This window comes from Homalodisca vitripennis, chromosome 2 (genome assembly GCF_021130785.1).
Source record: "Homalodisca vitripennis isolate AUS2020 chromosome 2, UT_GWSS_2.1, whole genome shotgun sequence".
Classification (NCBI taxonomy): domain Eukaryota; kingdom Metazoa; phylum Arthropoda; class Insecta; order Hemiptera; family Cicadellidae; genus Homalodisca; species Homalodisca vitripennis.
Window position 1 is genome coordinate 193,832,361 of NC_060208.1, and position 18,586 is coordinate 193,850,946.

General features: G+C 28.8%; 2 protein-coding genes across 2 annotated transcripts; both read right to left on the reverse strand.

The window, feature by feature from the left end:
* Positions 1-2,562: 2,562 nt before the first annotated feature.
* On the reverse strand, positions 2,563-3,042 carry LOC124355949. Its single transcript, XM_046807097.1, has one exon. It carries the CDS (start codon positions 3,040-3,042, stop codon positions 2,563-2,565), a length of 480 nt encoding a protein of 159 aa, XP_046663053.1.
* A 169-nt stretch (positions 3,043-3,211) lies between these two features.
* Positions 3,212-3,955, reverse strand: LOC124355950 (piggyBac transposable element-derived protein 4-like). Its single transcript, XM_046807099.1, has one exon. The coding sequence runs from the start codon at positions 3,953-3,955 to the stop codon at positions 3,212-3,214; it is 744 nt and encodes a 247-aa protein (XP_046663055.1).
* Positions 3,956-18,586: the final 14,631 nt, after the last annotated feature.

Sequence of the window (18,586 nt, forward strand, 5' to 3'; positions counted from 1 at the left end):
CCATTTATAACGCTATATCACGTCAAGCATAAAGCCATTAAAGGTCGGGATCATCAGCTCTTGGTTCAAAGCGTAAAGAGTTAACGAAACAACGTTTTATTTTTAATCCATTTTCAACGAAATCAATTGCTTTAAGGGTCATTAGTTTGCTCTGAACGTATTACGGTATTGCATTTTCAAATTAAAAACATTAAAGAGAAATGCTAACCATTGATACACTCTACGTCTGTGTTTAAAAAATTAATGATTTCTCACTTTTGGTTTATTATATTATATAATAAAGAGTTATAAAGTGAATCTGGAATATTAACTGTTGTTATTATACCAATCTCTTAATTACATTTCTAAACTATAAGTATAATTGTCGTATAACTGAATTTATTGAATATACTATATAATAGTAGTAGTATAATATTCATTCTAGAAAATGGTGTTGAATTATAAATTGTTTATAGTATGAACAATAATCCCGAATATTGACTTATTATAGAAATGTATTGGATACTTTGCTAATATAAAGATTATTCCTAACATAACAAATTACTTCACAAATCCTTGTTTATTAATTATCCAAACCAGTAAATGAATTTAATTTTTTCTTTATTTATTTAAATTATGATTTTTCTTAATTAACTTAAAAATATTTACCTAGAATATTGTACAAGGTTAATTTGGGGATTTTTGAAAATAGGTACCTATTTAGGTAAAAAATATAAAAACAAGACTGTAAATAGGGTCTCCAAATCGAAATTGTACAATTCTTAAGCACTTAATATTTCCATTATTATTATTATTATTATTGGATAAGCGCTACGGTAACCTCACTCGAGGGGCAGTTTAAATTTAATTTCTATCTTTCTGCCTGTTCACACAATTTCTCAAGAACAATATAACCTTTGGATTAGACAATATATACAGGTATGAGCTTTATTTATTGAAATACGGGCAACATCAAGTTCACTAATAATGCATGTCACATCAAACGAGTTGGTAGAACATTAGTGAAGATGTTTACATTTGGAAACTATGATGGTATAAAAAAAACTATTGAACAGACCAATATATGCCTACTACGATTTTATATTTTTACACGAGGCATTGCAGCAAATGCAGCCTAGAACCAGATTTAAATGAGGTATTACTATCTCATTTTCTACTGAATACTTTATTGCTGTCTGTTATCTGACACGCAGTGTGTGACAATTGGTAACATATTCATACATATTTTGATACAAACATCTATAAATATCGAACTAGAACGTATTTGAGACTATGCATGGCCATAAACATACTGTAATTAGTCGAAGCGCAATGACGTAACAAATGGATTTCAAATTCACCTACACAAATCTATAAGAACTTATGCAAAATTATATTAATACAAATAAATCTATGTAATAATAATAATAACATTTAGTGATATATAAATCATTAATTTAAAACAGTTTTGTATATGAATGAATATATTAGGCTGTTACACATGAATATAAGGGATTTATCTGTATAACATATGGCATACGAATAAATGCTTAAAGATTTAATAGAAACACGCGTTTTCTTCTAACACACTTATGTTTAATCTTTTACTATGAAAAAATAGTAATGAAATAGTAGTTTCCATCAATAAGAATGAAATGTTGGTTTTCAGTATACTATCATCTTTTACGAGCAAGTAAAATGCGTGTTCGGTAACTCCGTTAAGTGCCGAAGGACATTTGGATCTTTGTAATACAACAACGATTTGTATCATACTGAAAACTAAATTAAACTTATAAACTCGCACTGTAGTTCAAAAATGATTGATTGAAAAGATTTGCTAGGTATAATGTAACTTTTCAGCTCAATTACTTAAAACATAGTTATTGTTTCAATAACAGTACCGGTACATAAAAGCTTTGTTACACGTTTTTATTTATTTGATTTGATTTAACATGTTAGCTGTCAAGTAATATTTTTGATCTTTCACATAAATGCCACATAGGTCAGATCTAGCCGGCGCCGTATGTCATGGTAAGCTTTCGTGTCGGCCATATCTGCCCGGCAACTTTAAAACGCAAGGTTATTTTAGGTTATGTTTGTTTCACATGTGGTGCGATCTGCGGTCGCTCTGATGAACTATTAGCGGTGTGCCATGTTGTTATTATTACACGGAACGTCTCCAGTTGTTGTCCTCTCTCTTTGGCGTGCTAAATTTAAACTCTGAAATTGACCTTGTTGTCATGGTAATGTGTCGGCCAGAAATGACCGGCAGTATTTATTAGATATAATAATCATTTAGCTACTAACAAGATGAATACATTTTCTTTTTTGAAACATATTGTACGTTTTAGAATAAGTGTTTAGAGATTTAAAAAAATACAATCATAGTTTAACTAATTGTTAGTTTAATTTTTACACAAGTTGTACAGAGTAAACCAACTCTAACCTAATTTTATCATAGCAAAATTCGTGTATTTCTTTTAAAACTATTTGTAGTATACTAAAAAATACGAGTATAATTAAAATTGAGTGCAAAATTTTAATTATGGGTAATAATTACATGACTTATTGTCCAAAAATACCTTATTTGTGATTTGCTCGAAAACAGTCTTTACACAAATATGGCTTCTCGGGACACTGATCACAAAATGTGTTCACTTTACCCAGTTTCTTGGCCGCATCACGTCCTTTTAGTTGTGCAGCTTGCTTGTAGCACAATTTGCAGTACCTTCTGATCCTGTGTTTAGCTTTTTCCTTTCCAGTAAAGTTTTGAGATACAGTCAGATAATGGTGGCAAGTACCTTGTACAGGAGTAAGAGCGTTATTTTCCAGATCCATCAGTGAAATTTGCAATATTCTCTTTGAACGCTGTGATAGGCATCCAGTGTTTTTCCGACGTCCGCAAGCTGTAGGTTTTGCCTTCACTGCATCCGTATAGGCCAGCCAAGAGTTCACAACAACAGTCCCAAGGATTATTTCTTCGGCTGCTTTGTGGTACCACCTTCTTGATTTTCTAACAGCAGTACTATACGATGATAGTTTGTCAGATACATCGATTCCCATCTTTCCCTTGTTGTACTCAACTATCACTAATGGCTTCAATATGGCATTACCTTTTTTGTCTTTTTTTCTGTAAGAACGTACTCCACTTCATGCTTGGTGGACATCATTCTCACTTCTCTCTTGTCCTTCCATTTTGTGACTACAATTCCATCTGCATTTTCAAGCGCCTTCATTTCTCCTTTTTTATTTGTGCTTTCATAACTTCGACAGGGAGACCTTTCCTGTTTGCCCTTACAGTACCCACCAGGTGGGTTCTTCTGGCTAAAAGATTTTTGTTAAGTTGCCCTGATGTGTAGTTGTTGTCGACGTATAAGATTTGTCCCTTATCCAAGTGATTTTCCATGAGCTTCATGACCACTAAGGTTGAAACTAGTTCATTATTTTCATTGTGAATTGTCCCTTTACCCATGTACACTTTTATACAATAGGTACACCCAAGCTGACCACATGGATTGAAAATCTTTAGCCCATATTTGTGAGCTTTGTTCGGTATATACTGTCGTAATGACAGTCGCCTCCTGTAGGGAATCATGGTCTCGTCTATTACAAAGTCTTGGCCAGCAGATTTTTTGTTCAAAAAAATCTCGTTCATGCTTGATACAAGGGGTAAAATCTTTGAACTACGCCCACTACGTCCTTCTTCAGCATGGTCGTTAAAATGCGAAAAGAGGAGCATCAGCTGAAAACGGTTCCTGCTCATAACTTTACAAGCAACCGAGTTCTTGTACAAAATGTTGCCAGACCAATAGTCTGTGATACGGGGATGATTTGCCAAACCCATCCATATGAGGATACCAATGAACTTTCTCATTTCTATCTCATCTGTGGGAGTCCATTTTTTAAGTCTGCTACTGCGGCTCAATCTGGTTTCTTGCAATATTTTACTGGCATTTCTGTTTGTCTCAATGACCATCATTTGAATAATTTCGTCAGTAAGAAAAGCTGAATAATAATCTACAGGCTTAGCATTATTGGCCATATTTAAATGATACTCAGAAACACGAGTAAAAGGAAAATCCTGTTGCCTACCTTTGAATTCAGTTCCATTCATCGATCATCACTTCACCGTCATTTACACAAGAACCGTCACTGTTCACATCATTGGTTTCCATTTCCATGGCAGACTCACCTTCACCATCACTACTTTCATGCTGAGATTTGCTTGGAAAAAAGTCCGGATCGTCATCCGTGCCGTCAACACTTGAGCCACTAAGATAACCTAAGTTCCGTTCACTTTCAATGTCATAAGAATCTGGTTTACTCGACATTGGTAAGTCCAAAAGTCTTTGAATACGGTCATCAATCACTCACATCTCAATTACACATGATGAAGTCGTTTACTAAAGTTTAGTTCACACTAACCAAAAAGAAAAGACTACACATGAACACTAGTTATTACCAGACGTAAAAGAGATTTGGCGGGAATGCCCGTCGTGCAATGCTAGCTACAGCCACAGAAAAAGAATAGTTGCGTGCGCAGGACAGTAGATAACAGCTGTTTATCAGTTGCTTCATCTAATACCAACATTGGTGGACGAAATACTCGCGCAACAAAGAGAAAACAAAAGACGGTCAGATCTGGCCGGCAGTAGTATTTTCAATACAAAATTAGAATGAAAAAAGTTGTGCCGGCCAGATCTGGCTGACGCTCAACTGTCATTATATTTAATAGATTTCAATGCAGTTTACACAAAAAATTACTATTAATTAACATAGCATTTACAGTAGGTAAATAAAGTACTTGTCCAAACTTAGCAATTACAGGGTTGGGCAGTCAGATGAGCACGGCTTTCAGAGGTAGTTTACTGCCGGTCAGATCTGACCTTCATGGCATGTAACAATTTTGAAAGATACATTACTGACACTAAACTCCTAGAAATTTAATTCTAACAGAAATGTTCAAGACAAAATTATAAAAACAAACGTTTTTACTAAACAAATATCTTTAAAGTACATTTAGTGATAATCCTTTAACTTCACTGATAGATTTTATAACAATGCAGATTTCAGTGATATGCATGATTTACTGTTTGGGTATAAAACTCAAAATGGATAAATTTATATGTTGAAGTATATTATAGAAAATGAACAAAGATTATTAAATATTATGAATTACCCTTTTACCAATATTTATGTTTATAGTACAGCGATGAATGATATTGTTCATAATAGTATAATAATACTTATTTATCAAATAAGCCACCATCGTGTGTTTTACGCGTTGAAGTTTTTATTTTTAAGTTCTATACAAACTCGTTATTATTAGATTTAATTAAAACAAATGTGAAATAAAAATCTTATTTAACAGTAGTGAGTTACATAAGTACATATGTAATACTCCCGTAGGTAAAAGAGAAACAGCTTGAGAGTTATGTAAAGAATAAATAGGTTCCATGATATCTATTACATTCACTTTGAATTTATACGAGGCATTACTGTCAGCTTACAGTGAAGTTTCATATTAAACGCATCTCTGCAGTTCAGTATGCATTATATACGTTTTATTGTGTAACAGAAAGTTTAGCATGAATTCTCAACCTATACAATTCCATACATGCCAGAAAAATAGAAAAATATACAAATCTCTAAAACGCAACGTTATTCTGCATTACACTGTAAAATAATATATATATATATATATATATATATATATATATATATACATATTATTGTATATAGCGACATAGAAAAACCTTTAGCCAGTCACGCTATCAATGTCCATAAACAAAATCAGATAGAAAATTGCTACACCAATCAAAGGCATAAATAAGATCCCTGAAGATTCAAACAAAAGCCTTAATTAGATTTAATTTGAAAAAAAGTGAAACTGCACACCAATTGGTGCTTCAGACAAGACATCCAAGGGGTCTTAATTTAAGATAAATTTAGTTTTCGGCAACTTATTCACACACGTCATGCCATGGCCCATCAGCTGCTGATCTACTGTATTTATTTATAATGTTTGTTTTTCTTGTTTGAGTTCTAACCTAATGTTTTTTTCACAATTTATGTAAATATTTATACATGTATATTTATCTGAAGAAGTGTACCTAGATACACGAAAATTTATAAATGTTTCCAAACCAATATACCGTGGTTTATTTGTTAAGAAGAGAATAACCTGTTTCTGTAAATATATATATATATATATATATATATATATATATATATATATATATATATATATATATATATATATATATATATATATGTATTGCAGTTTAATTCCAACTGCTCACTCACACCACTGAACTGCACGTAATAATATATTTTTATAAGATACGTATAGAGGAACAGTAAATGTATATGGGTAATAGTTCGATATTATTGAGCATGATATATAATTCAGAAAGCTAAAATTAAGAAATACTCTGATGCAAAACTCAGGAGTGGATTTTATAAATGGTTTCCCAATTGGAGATACTGCAATGGTTTTAAGCTGAATATCCAATCCATTTATATGTTTCACGAACACTGATAATACTAAAAGCCATTGATTTAATTTGGTTGGTTTTTAAAATAATATTTCAATCTGTAAACAGATTTAAGTACCAATCACGTATTTTTGATCTCGCGATATTTGATATTTCCTCTTTATTAAGTTCATATATTAAAGTAATCAAATTAATTTCATTTCATTTCTGCCATAAAACCCTAACTTTTATATGACATTTATAAATGGAAATTATTTAATAAAGTAATTAAAAATCGAGAGAAAATGCATTTATCTGTGAAATTAGGAGCTAAAGATTAAGGTAACTTCAATATCTGGTTAATGCATTTAGAGTTAGTTAAATACTGACAGTTAAATACAGTTTCACTGAGGTATCATCCTGAATCTATCATGGTTCTCGGACCTAACAGATAATATTTAATGTAAGTTATTATATTTCTAACCTTCTTATGTAAATACATATGATATGAAATATACATTGAACACCTAGGTTTTTGGTTCACGGTGCGTTTAAACATCGTATAATCAATTTAATTCACAAAATATGCTTCCTTACTGATGTAGACCATCAATACATTGTGAAGGCGTTCAGAAACATTGAAACATGACCAAGTTATTTCTTCCCAATCCCTAGTATCGGAGTAAGAAAAATTTATACATAATTTAAACCTAAAAATATGTCAAGGGTTGTTCACAGATAAACTAAGATTATTCATGAATTATTATTAGTTGAAACAAAAAAAAGGTGATGTGCTTTAGAACTTATATTAAGCATTTAATTTCTGATTGGTCTTTGGAGGAAAATAAATTAAGTAATTTCAATTAATCTGTAATAATATATAACAGTACAATAGTTTAAATGATCAACATAAAGGAGTTTGTTGTGGGCATTCAATATATGTTATCTGAAATTTTAAAGAAATTTAAAACTACAAGTGTGTTTTAGTAAGAATAAATATTATATACACATACATAGAAGGACATTGTCTAAAACCAATCAGGCACCTTAGTATGGTTTTAACTTACAACATTATCTTAAAATAAATAAGCTTTATTTAACTATGTTACCATTTAACTAATAAAAGGGGAAGAATATTTTCGTTTCTTTAGTGTTCCTATAACAAATATTTTTCTAATCTAATCTTCACATCTGATACAAAGTGATTCATAATTTTTTTTAGAATTTGTCTGAACTTGAGAAGAAAATCTCTTCTCTACTTTATTCAAGTTTAATGGCAGTCTCAGTTAATTAGGTCATCAATCCTGAGTCTTCTGCGAATTTCTGAAGAGCTGCAATTATGTTTTCTGAATCAGTTCTCTCTTATTTTATAATTACTACATACTCAGGTGTAAATATTTAGTAAACCATTATTATTTATGTATATTATTTACGCTATAATTAAATGTGTATATAATAATTAAAATCATATATATATATATTTCATATGTATGCAAAACTATGAATAATTTTTATTTTTAGCAATTTTTTTCTAACACTGTTCACTCAAAACAAGTTAAAACCTATGAAAATTTTTGTATATGGGCGTACAAATGATGAAGTGAAACCCATTCAGAATTATCATTCTCAAACAATAGTTCTTAATTTATGGAGGAGATATACTAAATAATATATGAAACCCATAATGGACGTTTTGCGACATTACAGGCAGTAACTATTATACAAAGGTTTAAGAATATTAAATACAGGTTATGTAAATATTAGATTAATTTAGTTTAAAACTCGATACTAGAATACTCGAAGTATACTAAAATACCGCATTATGATTTAAAAACTAGTATAGTATGATTAAGAATTCAAAATTAACAACAACAAGTTCAGAATCAAATTATGTGAATATCTACAAATACCTTTACATCAAGTCTTTGATCTGCGTTTATGTAGTATTTTAAACCCTACTTTTCAAAAATTTGGTTAGAAAAAGTTGGGAAATTACTGCAGTAAATAATAAAGTTCAATTTCATGTGCTTTTGAAAATAACTTAATGCTTGTATTATTATAGTATATAAAAAGCAAAGTTAGCTTATTCATTTATAGAGAATTATATTGTAACTCATTGAGTGTATCGTTACATAATAAATATTGTATCAAAATTTTAGAACTCATCCAAACCGTAATTAAATATATTCTAATATATATATATATATATATATATATATATATATATATATATATATATATATATATATATATATATAGAAAATATATACCTACTTTAAAGTTATACCGATGTTATAATAACGTCTATTTCTACCTAAATGTTCTACAAATAACGGGAAGTCATTTGCTGACAAGAAGTGAACCTCAACAGCAAGGCAAATCTCACTGCGAGTAAGAAGCTTACTTGAAGTCTCGAATACAAGAGGATTGTACTTCAGAGATACTAGGGGTTTCGGGGAAAGAACTTGGTCATGTTTCTATGTTTCTGAACGCCTTCATAATGTATCTTCTCATTTAATATAAGACTTACTTAAGATTAGGAAGGTTTTTGCGGGTAACAAATAAGATTATTAAAAATTTTAAATTTATTCTGAACAAGTTATTGGTTAGGAAATAAAGCTTCCTGAACAAGAAGTAAAATAAATATAAATTTAATGGTATTACTTTTAATGCCAAATGCAAACGCGCACTTTTATAAATTAATTTAAATCAGTATTTATTAAAAAAAATTAAATATGAGTTAGTGTTTTCGTAAAAATCATATTGGCCTTAAGTGAAATTTATTAGTTTCACGTTTATGTAAATACAATGTTTACATTTAAAAAAGTACACTATGCAAAGTACGTAATAATACATGTCTCTATTTAAATACTTAGTAATGTAATAGTTTTACGTTTTTAAGAAAGTATTTTGAAGATGATATTAAAATTTTTGTCTAAAGCATTTCATAATTAAAATAAATGAGATTCATAAACCTGCAAAATGACCTATTTATTGCTATATACTAATAATTTAATTAAAACATTAAAAATGTTACCTGTCTCCACTGAACAATGGTATGTGCAAGTCGAAAAATATTATATTTAGTTTATTTTCTTTTCTTATTATAAGACTTAGTAAATACTGCATCTTTTATGAAAGAAAAATGTTCGGTGAAAAAGTCTTTGTTTAAGAGGGGGATCATATTCCAATTTTCATCTTGTATTTTCCACATAGCAGCAATATTTCGTATTAACATGAAAAAATCGCCTGACTTTTCAAATTTGTATCTGTAACACATGATAAATACTATTTCTACTGAAAATGCTTTCCTTTATTTAAAGAGTAGTGTTAAAGCAGTATTTAAAAGACTACACTAAGAGTAAACGTATTTTTCTAAATATTTTATTATTAATTTGCAAACTTCTGGTATATTTTAGGAATCCACGTCTAGGCGTTCATCGCACACCCTCATGGGAAGAATAGTTTTTAAGTACCAAAGAACTAGAAGAGAATATTGGTAACGGGAATTATTGAAATAATGAACAATCAGGGATCTGGATAAATACCAGGTGGTTTAGTCCAATGACAGGATAAAACCTTTCAGTGTGTATCTCAAACATTGTTTTGGCAAGAAAGCCTCCCTCAGTATGAGCCAAATCAACCAAGTTAATCTTTCACAGCGTATAAATTGTTAAAATCGACCTAATTTTTCTCTAAGATTTTTCTTTTGTGAATTTGGTTTGTTATTTATTTGATTTTTATTTGATAACTTAATATGTATTTGAGTTCCAATAACTTCAGTTTATAAAAGTAAAGAAAATTCTACGGTGTAAATGCAGGACGAATTTGACAATAATTTAGGTTAAAATGTATATAGAAAACATACTATAATTTAAAACATAATTTTCATAGCAATTGGCAAATTTGAGTAAATGAAAACTCGCCATACCAATATACGTTACATTAAATTAAAACACGAAAATAGATATATTATGCACTAGAAACAATACGTTTGCAGTCATTGGAACAGATTATGTAAATATATATGCCCTAAGTATGCATTACCTTGTAAAAAAGGATATTGTATCTTACTTTGATTAAACATATGCCCATCTATTAGTGTGAAGACTGATAGTATTTCATATTATATGAAACCGTTATTATAGTGAAACCGTCTAAACCAACTTTTACATAACAAAACAGTTAAAATGAATAAAAACGTGGTGAAAGAACACAACCGATATTTTATAGAATTTATTACTCTTCATACGAAAAGCAACAAGCATACAAACTGAATTGGGCAATTAAGTGGCCAAAAACCTTCTGCAAGTGTAAACATGGAAAAAACTAACGATCAACTAAACAGGCTGCAGATAAAAATATTGATTAATAATAAATTTGTTTCCACTTTAAACAATAAAATACAAGATGATGTAAATCTAGGACATTACCATTTCAATTTCCAGGGAATTTTAATGAGGGGATATAAAATAAAGCAAAAGACAAAAGATTGAGCTTAATTCAATTAAAAATTAAACATAGTACTCAGCCGGCGTTGTAGTTGTAAATAAATTAAATTACCTATTTTAAAATAATATAAATAAAAATACATGACATATGACAAGACTAAAACTAATGCAATATATCAAATTGAAAAATGCCTCTACCTATTGTAAATTAATGAGATTATAAAATAATTAGTACAAAATAAATTAACTTAAAACCCGGTATAAATATAATAAATAATCTTCCCAGTAAAATAACCAAGTTTAATTGTACCAAAATTTCGTTATAATTATTACAAATCTTTATATCATTTTGTTGATTGTTAAAAAAATTGGTCTAAAAATATTACATGACTTTTCAAATATGACCTAATTAAATTTTTGTATTTTAAAAAGTTATTATATCTCTATATTCTTGTAAAATTAATTTAGATTACCAGATTTCCACTGGTAATGTAAAAAGTTCTTAAAACGAAAACAAAAACCCCTGTGTTGGTAATATTTTCAACAGTCTAAAGAGATGTAAAAGCTTTCATTTTTATTTTTCCTTAGTATATTTTTCATATAACAATATTGAATTGATCTTAATGTATTAATGTGCACTTTAAAAGTACCCCCATAACACACTGTAGCTTATTGCATAAGTAAATAAATTATTGCAAAATATAACCTTTCATTATGATAATTTCACAAATAATAACATTTTCTTATGAATTGGCTCACTTGGTTTGTGGATTTAAAATGAGCTTTGCCAAATTGAGTCTAAAATTGGCTTAACAACACAAACTATCGTTGATTATTTCGAGTATCAAAATGAAAATATAAAAAAAATTAAAAAATACGTTAAAAATAACACATCCTATATTTAATACAGATTCCATAACTAGATATTATTCAAAATTATTTTAGAACTATTTTAAGGCGCTATTTGGCTTTAAAACTATTAATATGATCTTAATTTATGCAATTAGATTAAACAATAACAGATTAAACAGAATGCTGAATAATTAAAGTACATTTGAGTAAAATCTGTTATGTACAAGCATTTCTTTAAAACACAAAAGGTTTTCCAGAAAAAATTATACTAAAAATATAACTATCTTAGATATCAGACCACATATTGTTAATGCATATACAGGTACTCATGAGGCACATATTTCAAATATTTTTTGTACTGGATCTAAGATATTTTGTTATATATATATAAAGCAATATATCAACAATCGCAAATTTTTTAACAGTTTACATTAATGTACAACGCATGTGTAGCTAAAATATATGTCCTTAAACCTTCAAAGTAGGTGTTATACAAATGAATCTATATAACTGAGTATACGTAATGTTCTGACAGTAACATAACTTGACTGTATATAATGAATCTATACATTATCTATCTATCTATCTATGTGTATATAATAGTCTATGTAAGTTTATATATGTATAATTTTATAATATTATTTCATCACTATTTTTAAACAAAACGAAAGCCAACCTAAGTAACATAAAGGTGAGAAAAAGGAACATAGCCGGTTGGAAACAGACCTAATGATGAAAACAAAGAGACAATGGAAACCAGACAATGAACTCTCCGTTACCCTGCAATTATGTACTAAGCAACACCACATGTGCTTGAGGTTTTAATTTCGTACATTCACATTACCAGCAGTATGTAAAATTTAATGACTCATAAATATACTACCTTTTTTAATCATAGTCAAATTATTAGAAATATGTTAACGTATAAAATTCATGTAATTTTCTACCTTCAGTTTCTGGTATGTATTATCGAATTGAATTTGGCTCAAATATCGAAGCAAGTTATGTTAATCCGATTTTTTGGATGATAACCTTTTTCTAAATAACATTTCTCATACAATGTAACTGTGGCTGCGTAATTATAAAAACATTTAACAAATACGAGCAAATGTTTCTTTGCTGGAGTGAATATACTAAATATGTACTAATAACATAATAGACACAAAAGAAGAACATAACATAACAGAAGAAATAATTGTATTTCAACGGGATAGTAACAGAAAATCTGATTCTGGTAAAGTTAATGAAATGTTCATTATATATATATATATATATATATATATATATATATATATATATATATATGTTCCCGATGTAAATCCAATTTTATAATATTCATTCGAAAAAAGCCGTAAGTATCTGAACTTGTATTCCTACCTTTCATCTTATTTTCTCTGAGACACAAAATCTAGTATACGCGTTTCAGCAATACTTTGCAAATTAAATATTTATGTCGCAACAGATTTAGAATTCGTTTATGTAAAGCATGATTAAAATTTTTTGCACTCATTATAATTAAATTTGTGTTTTATAATTATTTTGAGGAACTTACATAACATTTGAAGGGATATAAAGTATTGCCTATATCGTGGTCTAATTAAAAATCTCTTTATATTGTTTAGCTTTACAAGTTGTGATGATTTATAATTATTTTGAAACTTATAACAGATTTCTAAATGTGTTGTGTTTATTATTAGATAATAATCTGTTGGCGAGCAGATATAAAAATCCGCTTTAAAAATTATAATTGATCTCAAATCCTATTTAATATTTGAGTATCAAATGATTGCTTTAAGTAACTCTGTTAAGGTATCAAAGAAATTTTAATGAAAATTTGCAAACATTTTGTAATCAGTAGACATTAGTTTTACAGCAAACTTTATAATAAAACAATATATTGATAATAAAATAAATCCATAAATCATGTCATGTTTGAGTCGACAGATTTAGGGGTTAACTTAGTGGAACTTGTGGAAGGCACGCTCCGATACTTTCACTTGGTACGCTACTGATTATATACATCAAGGATATAACTACCTTCATGAATTGCCCTAACAGCACAATTTTTGGATCATTCGAAAGAGATACTTAAATAGATATATATATTACGAACAAGATTAAAATTTTAACATAATATATAGCTATATCATTTTTCGAAAATTATAATTCGTAGGGAATTTTATTTCGGATCACTTAGGCTAAAATTTTTATTTGTAAATAAGTTCTGTACCATTTTGATTAATAGATTAACTATGGTAATACTAATAGTTTATGTAAGTAACACTTTATCAATTAATACGTGCCTAGAAGTCCCAGGAAAACAACATCATCGGTCGTGAAGATTAAAATAATACGTTATTCGAGTATTAAGAGTATTGGCCAATTATTGGATTTGATTTCTCCTTATTTAATTATTCGTTTTATATATATATATATATATATATATATATATATATATATATATATATAGGACTTATATAAATATTTAATTAGTAGGAGTCAATGACTACAGAAGGATGATGACGATAGGTGAAGCGTATCACGCAAAGGTCTGAATAATCGATGTTTCTGGCAATAAATGATATATTTTTTACCGCTTTTAAAACTTTAGATATATATTTATTGATATTTAATTAACATCGTGTTTGCCTACACTAAATTTTTAATTCGTAAACTATGTAAAATAACAGAACATAAATCGTGATACGTCTAACTAACACGTAGCGAAAGCTACTAGGGCTTTGATCCTCGAGACACAAGGCAAAAACCTAACCGGCAGAGGCCTTGAAAGATGTGGGGGATCCTTAACTATATTTATCCATAGTTAAGGATAAAATATATATCAAACCACGGCAAGTGGTTTGATATATATTAAACTTGTTATACTAGTATTCACATTTTACAAATAGATTTCATGTTCTAATAGGCTCAGATTATTGGAACCTATAAAGATCATTAATTTATATAATTGTATAAAATATAGTTTAATTAGTCTTCTATTTCTTTTTAAAAACTTGTGATTAATATAAATATCTGGTATGATAAGAGCTATTTTTTTACAAGAGTAAATCTTATAAATAATTATCAACAATGGATAATAAATTATTACAATTACTGTTTGTTTCAACAAGCTGCAATTATCGTAAAAAATATATAAATTCCAATTTTTTTAATAATCTAACTGAGTGCTGGATACAGACCTGAGATGTAATTAGAGATGTTGTTTCAAAAATACTCACGTCATGTCCAGATAATTGGTGGCGATGGAGCTGCACGTGGAACTTTGTGTACAATGACGGATGACAACAAAAGGTACTGAACAATGAATATCGTCGATATCGTGCTCCTGCTGTGAAATACAATAAACTAATCTACGGAACTCTGTGTCACTTTATCAATAAGGACTTTTCAAAATTCAACGACAAGGAAATGGTATCCCGTATAAATATAAAGTTATATTCGTTATATAAAGAGAAATGCTCTCCACTTGAATAATCACTATAATTGTATTGTATTTTATGCACTTACGTACACCGGATGTGTTCATTAATAACTTACGTTTGTGTAAATAAAACACATTTGTTTTGAAATAAATTAAAACTACGTTATGAACTTCTCTGTTTTCAATTACAAATATAAATAAAATACTCTATGTAAACAGTTGGGTGTACTTTATTTCATACTCATTTACTCACACATTTAAAATTATTTTTAAAATGGAAAAAACATGAACAATTTCTACTTTTGCTCTGAGTATACCCTTGTCCATTGTAAGATAATACACCACCTAGCATCCATATAATAATATAAAAGAACATATACTATATCCTCGCCTTGCCCATCTCAACAATTTTTGCTGTAGTAAAACATTACTTTGAAATCAATAACCTTGAAGAATACAGGGTGTTTTAGACCACTTGAGCAGTATCAATGGCAGTAAAAACCCCAAATTGCATAATGCGTATTAACCTCTCCCCCTATTTTTTAACCACAAGATATTCAGTTATTAAAATAAAATTATTTTTACTGTGGGAAATTGCCCAAAAGGGTTCTTTATAGGTGTAAGGATTTGTTTTAGGAGAATTTTTAAATAGGACCTTGATATACTTAATTTTAAAGGTTTATGAATCAAGAAAACTTAATATTGAGTTTATGCGTATTACAGGTTGTGAAAAATGTCTTAAATTATGGTTTTAACAGTACATTCTGCTATCAGCAACTCTTAAGACCTAGATACACCAATTGTGTTTTGTAATGTTTCTTACACATATTTAATAAACGTTCGTAATAGGTCAATATTACAAAAAAATTTTCGAAATGTTCATAACTAGGTACTATTTTATATAACCTTTAAGCAGGTGAAAATTAGTTTTACATTATATTGCGTTATTTAAGAAAACAAGAATATAGAACAAAGTACTATTGATATTGAGAAGAATGTAAAGAAATTATATAAAGTATCAATTAAGCATTCCATGTATAACTATACGTAATCATATCAGATGTAGGCTAGCATTAATTATTTATTGTATTGCTATATAAATTATTGTATTGGTGAAGAAATATTTTATTCTTTAGCCTAACACTATTTATATTTAGCGATAACGCTCTATCACAGTTTGAACAGAGTATTCAAAGTAACTGAGATCTGTGAGGTTAATTGTTAAAAATTCCGTATTTAGGCTCATTTAAATATTATCTATTTAATGAATATCATAGAATTTTAAACATAATATGAAAAAAATTACAGGCTCTGTGAGTAAAACTGCCTCAACGAAAAAAAGGCTTTAACGATGTAGTATTACGAGAAATAATTTATAGGAAGGAGTATGAATATCTTATAGATAGATAATTAGCAACTTATATCATATTAACAGTCTTGTTTATTTATGGCATGGATTTCATCTTAGATGATATTTTACAAGTATGTAAAAATTATATAAATATATGCCAATTGGTAAGAAAAGTTATTTTCTATTTCTTTTATATTTTAACGAAATATCATGAAGTCATGTAGTGTTATGTAAAATACAATCCGGTTTAATAAATGTATATGTAGAAGCAAAGTATTATTTGGAGTGGTGTACCTTCATAACGTCTATTAAATATTTAATTTAATTTCGAATATTATAATATGCATCACACTAGTTGAGAAATGAATAAAATTACCTATTGAAACCTCTCATCTAGTTATTATAATATCGTAACAATAATGCACACAGTCTAGGTAATCCTCTATGGCATGTTTTCTGTTGTGAGATTGCTTGTTTTTAAGTTAGCTCCAATTTCCTCCTATGTTACCAAAGTGAGACCTAACGCCTTATTTAGGTAGGAGAACGCCAAACCATGTATACCGTCACTAGTGTCGCTAAAAGTGCATACCAAATTTCAAATTTGTTGCTACTACACCAGGCCACATTTATGACTGCGATATATGTTAACTTCCTCAAACCAATTATTATTCCTTTCCAGATTATGACTTAAGTATTTATTGGTTTCATGTGAACTTATTCTGATGAGCATCGCTTTATGCCGGCCAATTTCAATTCTAATAATATATATCTGGTACATTTAAAGATGAAAGTACTTAGGTATGGCGTTTACTTGTATATTGCTTTATTTAAAAATAAGAGAAATAGTTCTTACAAAAGCTACTTGGAGCGTGTTTAGAATATTTATAATATTGGTTTTTATTGGTTAATCAATACTAAAAATCTGCTTTAAATAAAGATAATGACAAAAGAAGAATAATGGGTAGTCTTGTCCTCATTTTTGAAGTCTCCACATCAATGGAATCCTAGTTAAACATTTAATATGAAGGTCTTTACTAAAAATAAATTTTTTATCAATACATACCTCAAATCACGGTAAAAAATGTCTTAAATTATGTCATATAATTAAAATTTCTAATTAGTGCACGTAAAATATACACGAATAAAACTAATGGCCTAGTTTTTATACATGTACAATGACGGTGGGTTTTTTTACTCAATAACTTACCTAGGCATTCTGAACGTTGGCCATAAATGGTGTAAAGGAAACATATGTGATACAGGTGAACGTGACATGTGTAACTGCCTTAAAATTAAACATTTTAGTATGGAAACATATTAATTTACGTAGAAAAGCTTGAAATATTATATGGATTTAAGGAAATTATGATCTTAGCCTGTCAACCGTTAAACTGTTACATAATAATCACAATCTCAAGAGATAATAATTATTTATCCGTTAGTTTCATAATTTTCGAGAATTATATATATTATAAATATATATGAATAAAATGTTAAATATAAAAACTCTTGTTTATACAACCGTAAATACTGCTTTCTTTTTTTTACAGTAGTTCCTAAAATATAATCAAAAATAATTCTTGTAATCGACTCAAATAATGTCTGTACATCGCATTAGTTAGCCTCTATGTTTTCTTCCTTAAGAACTTTAAGCATCTGACTATAGTAATGATTCCCGATTAGGCTTTATTTAGCTTTACCATACCATTTGATATATTGTAGCTAGGCCAGACTACTCCCAACGATCGTCGTTGAATTAGGAATCCCTCCATTCATTTTGCTGTAGAAGTGTGAAAGACAGACTCGCAGGACACGGGTTTTGTTTGTTGTTTAATTAAATTTACTGTTACCTGAAGAAAGGGATGTTTAACAGTAAATAATACGTGTAAGAACTGAACTATAGACTCACATTTCTATTTAAAGTTTCATTTCTAAATAAGAAAAAACTAATCAGTTAGCAATGATTTCAAGGAAACAATCAAAGAACAAATGTAGCATCTCATTTGCCTGCTTTAAACGTACATTACAGAGCTTA

Excerpts from the sequence above, each read along its gene's own strand:
- LOC124355950 (XM_046807099.1), bottom strand. The coding sequence starts at position 3,955 with ATGGTCATTGAGACAAACAGAAATGCCAGTAAAATATTGCAAGAAACC.
- LOC124355949 (XM_046807097.1), bottom strand. The coding sequence starts at position 3,042 with ATGGGAATCGATGTATCTGACAAACTATCATCGTATAGTACTGCTGTT.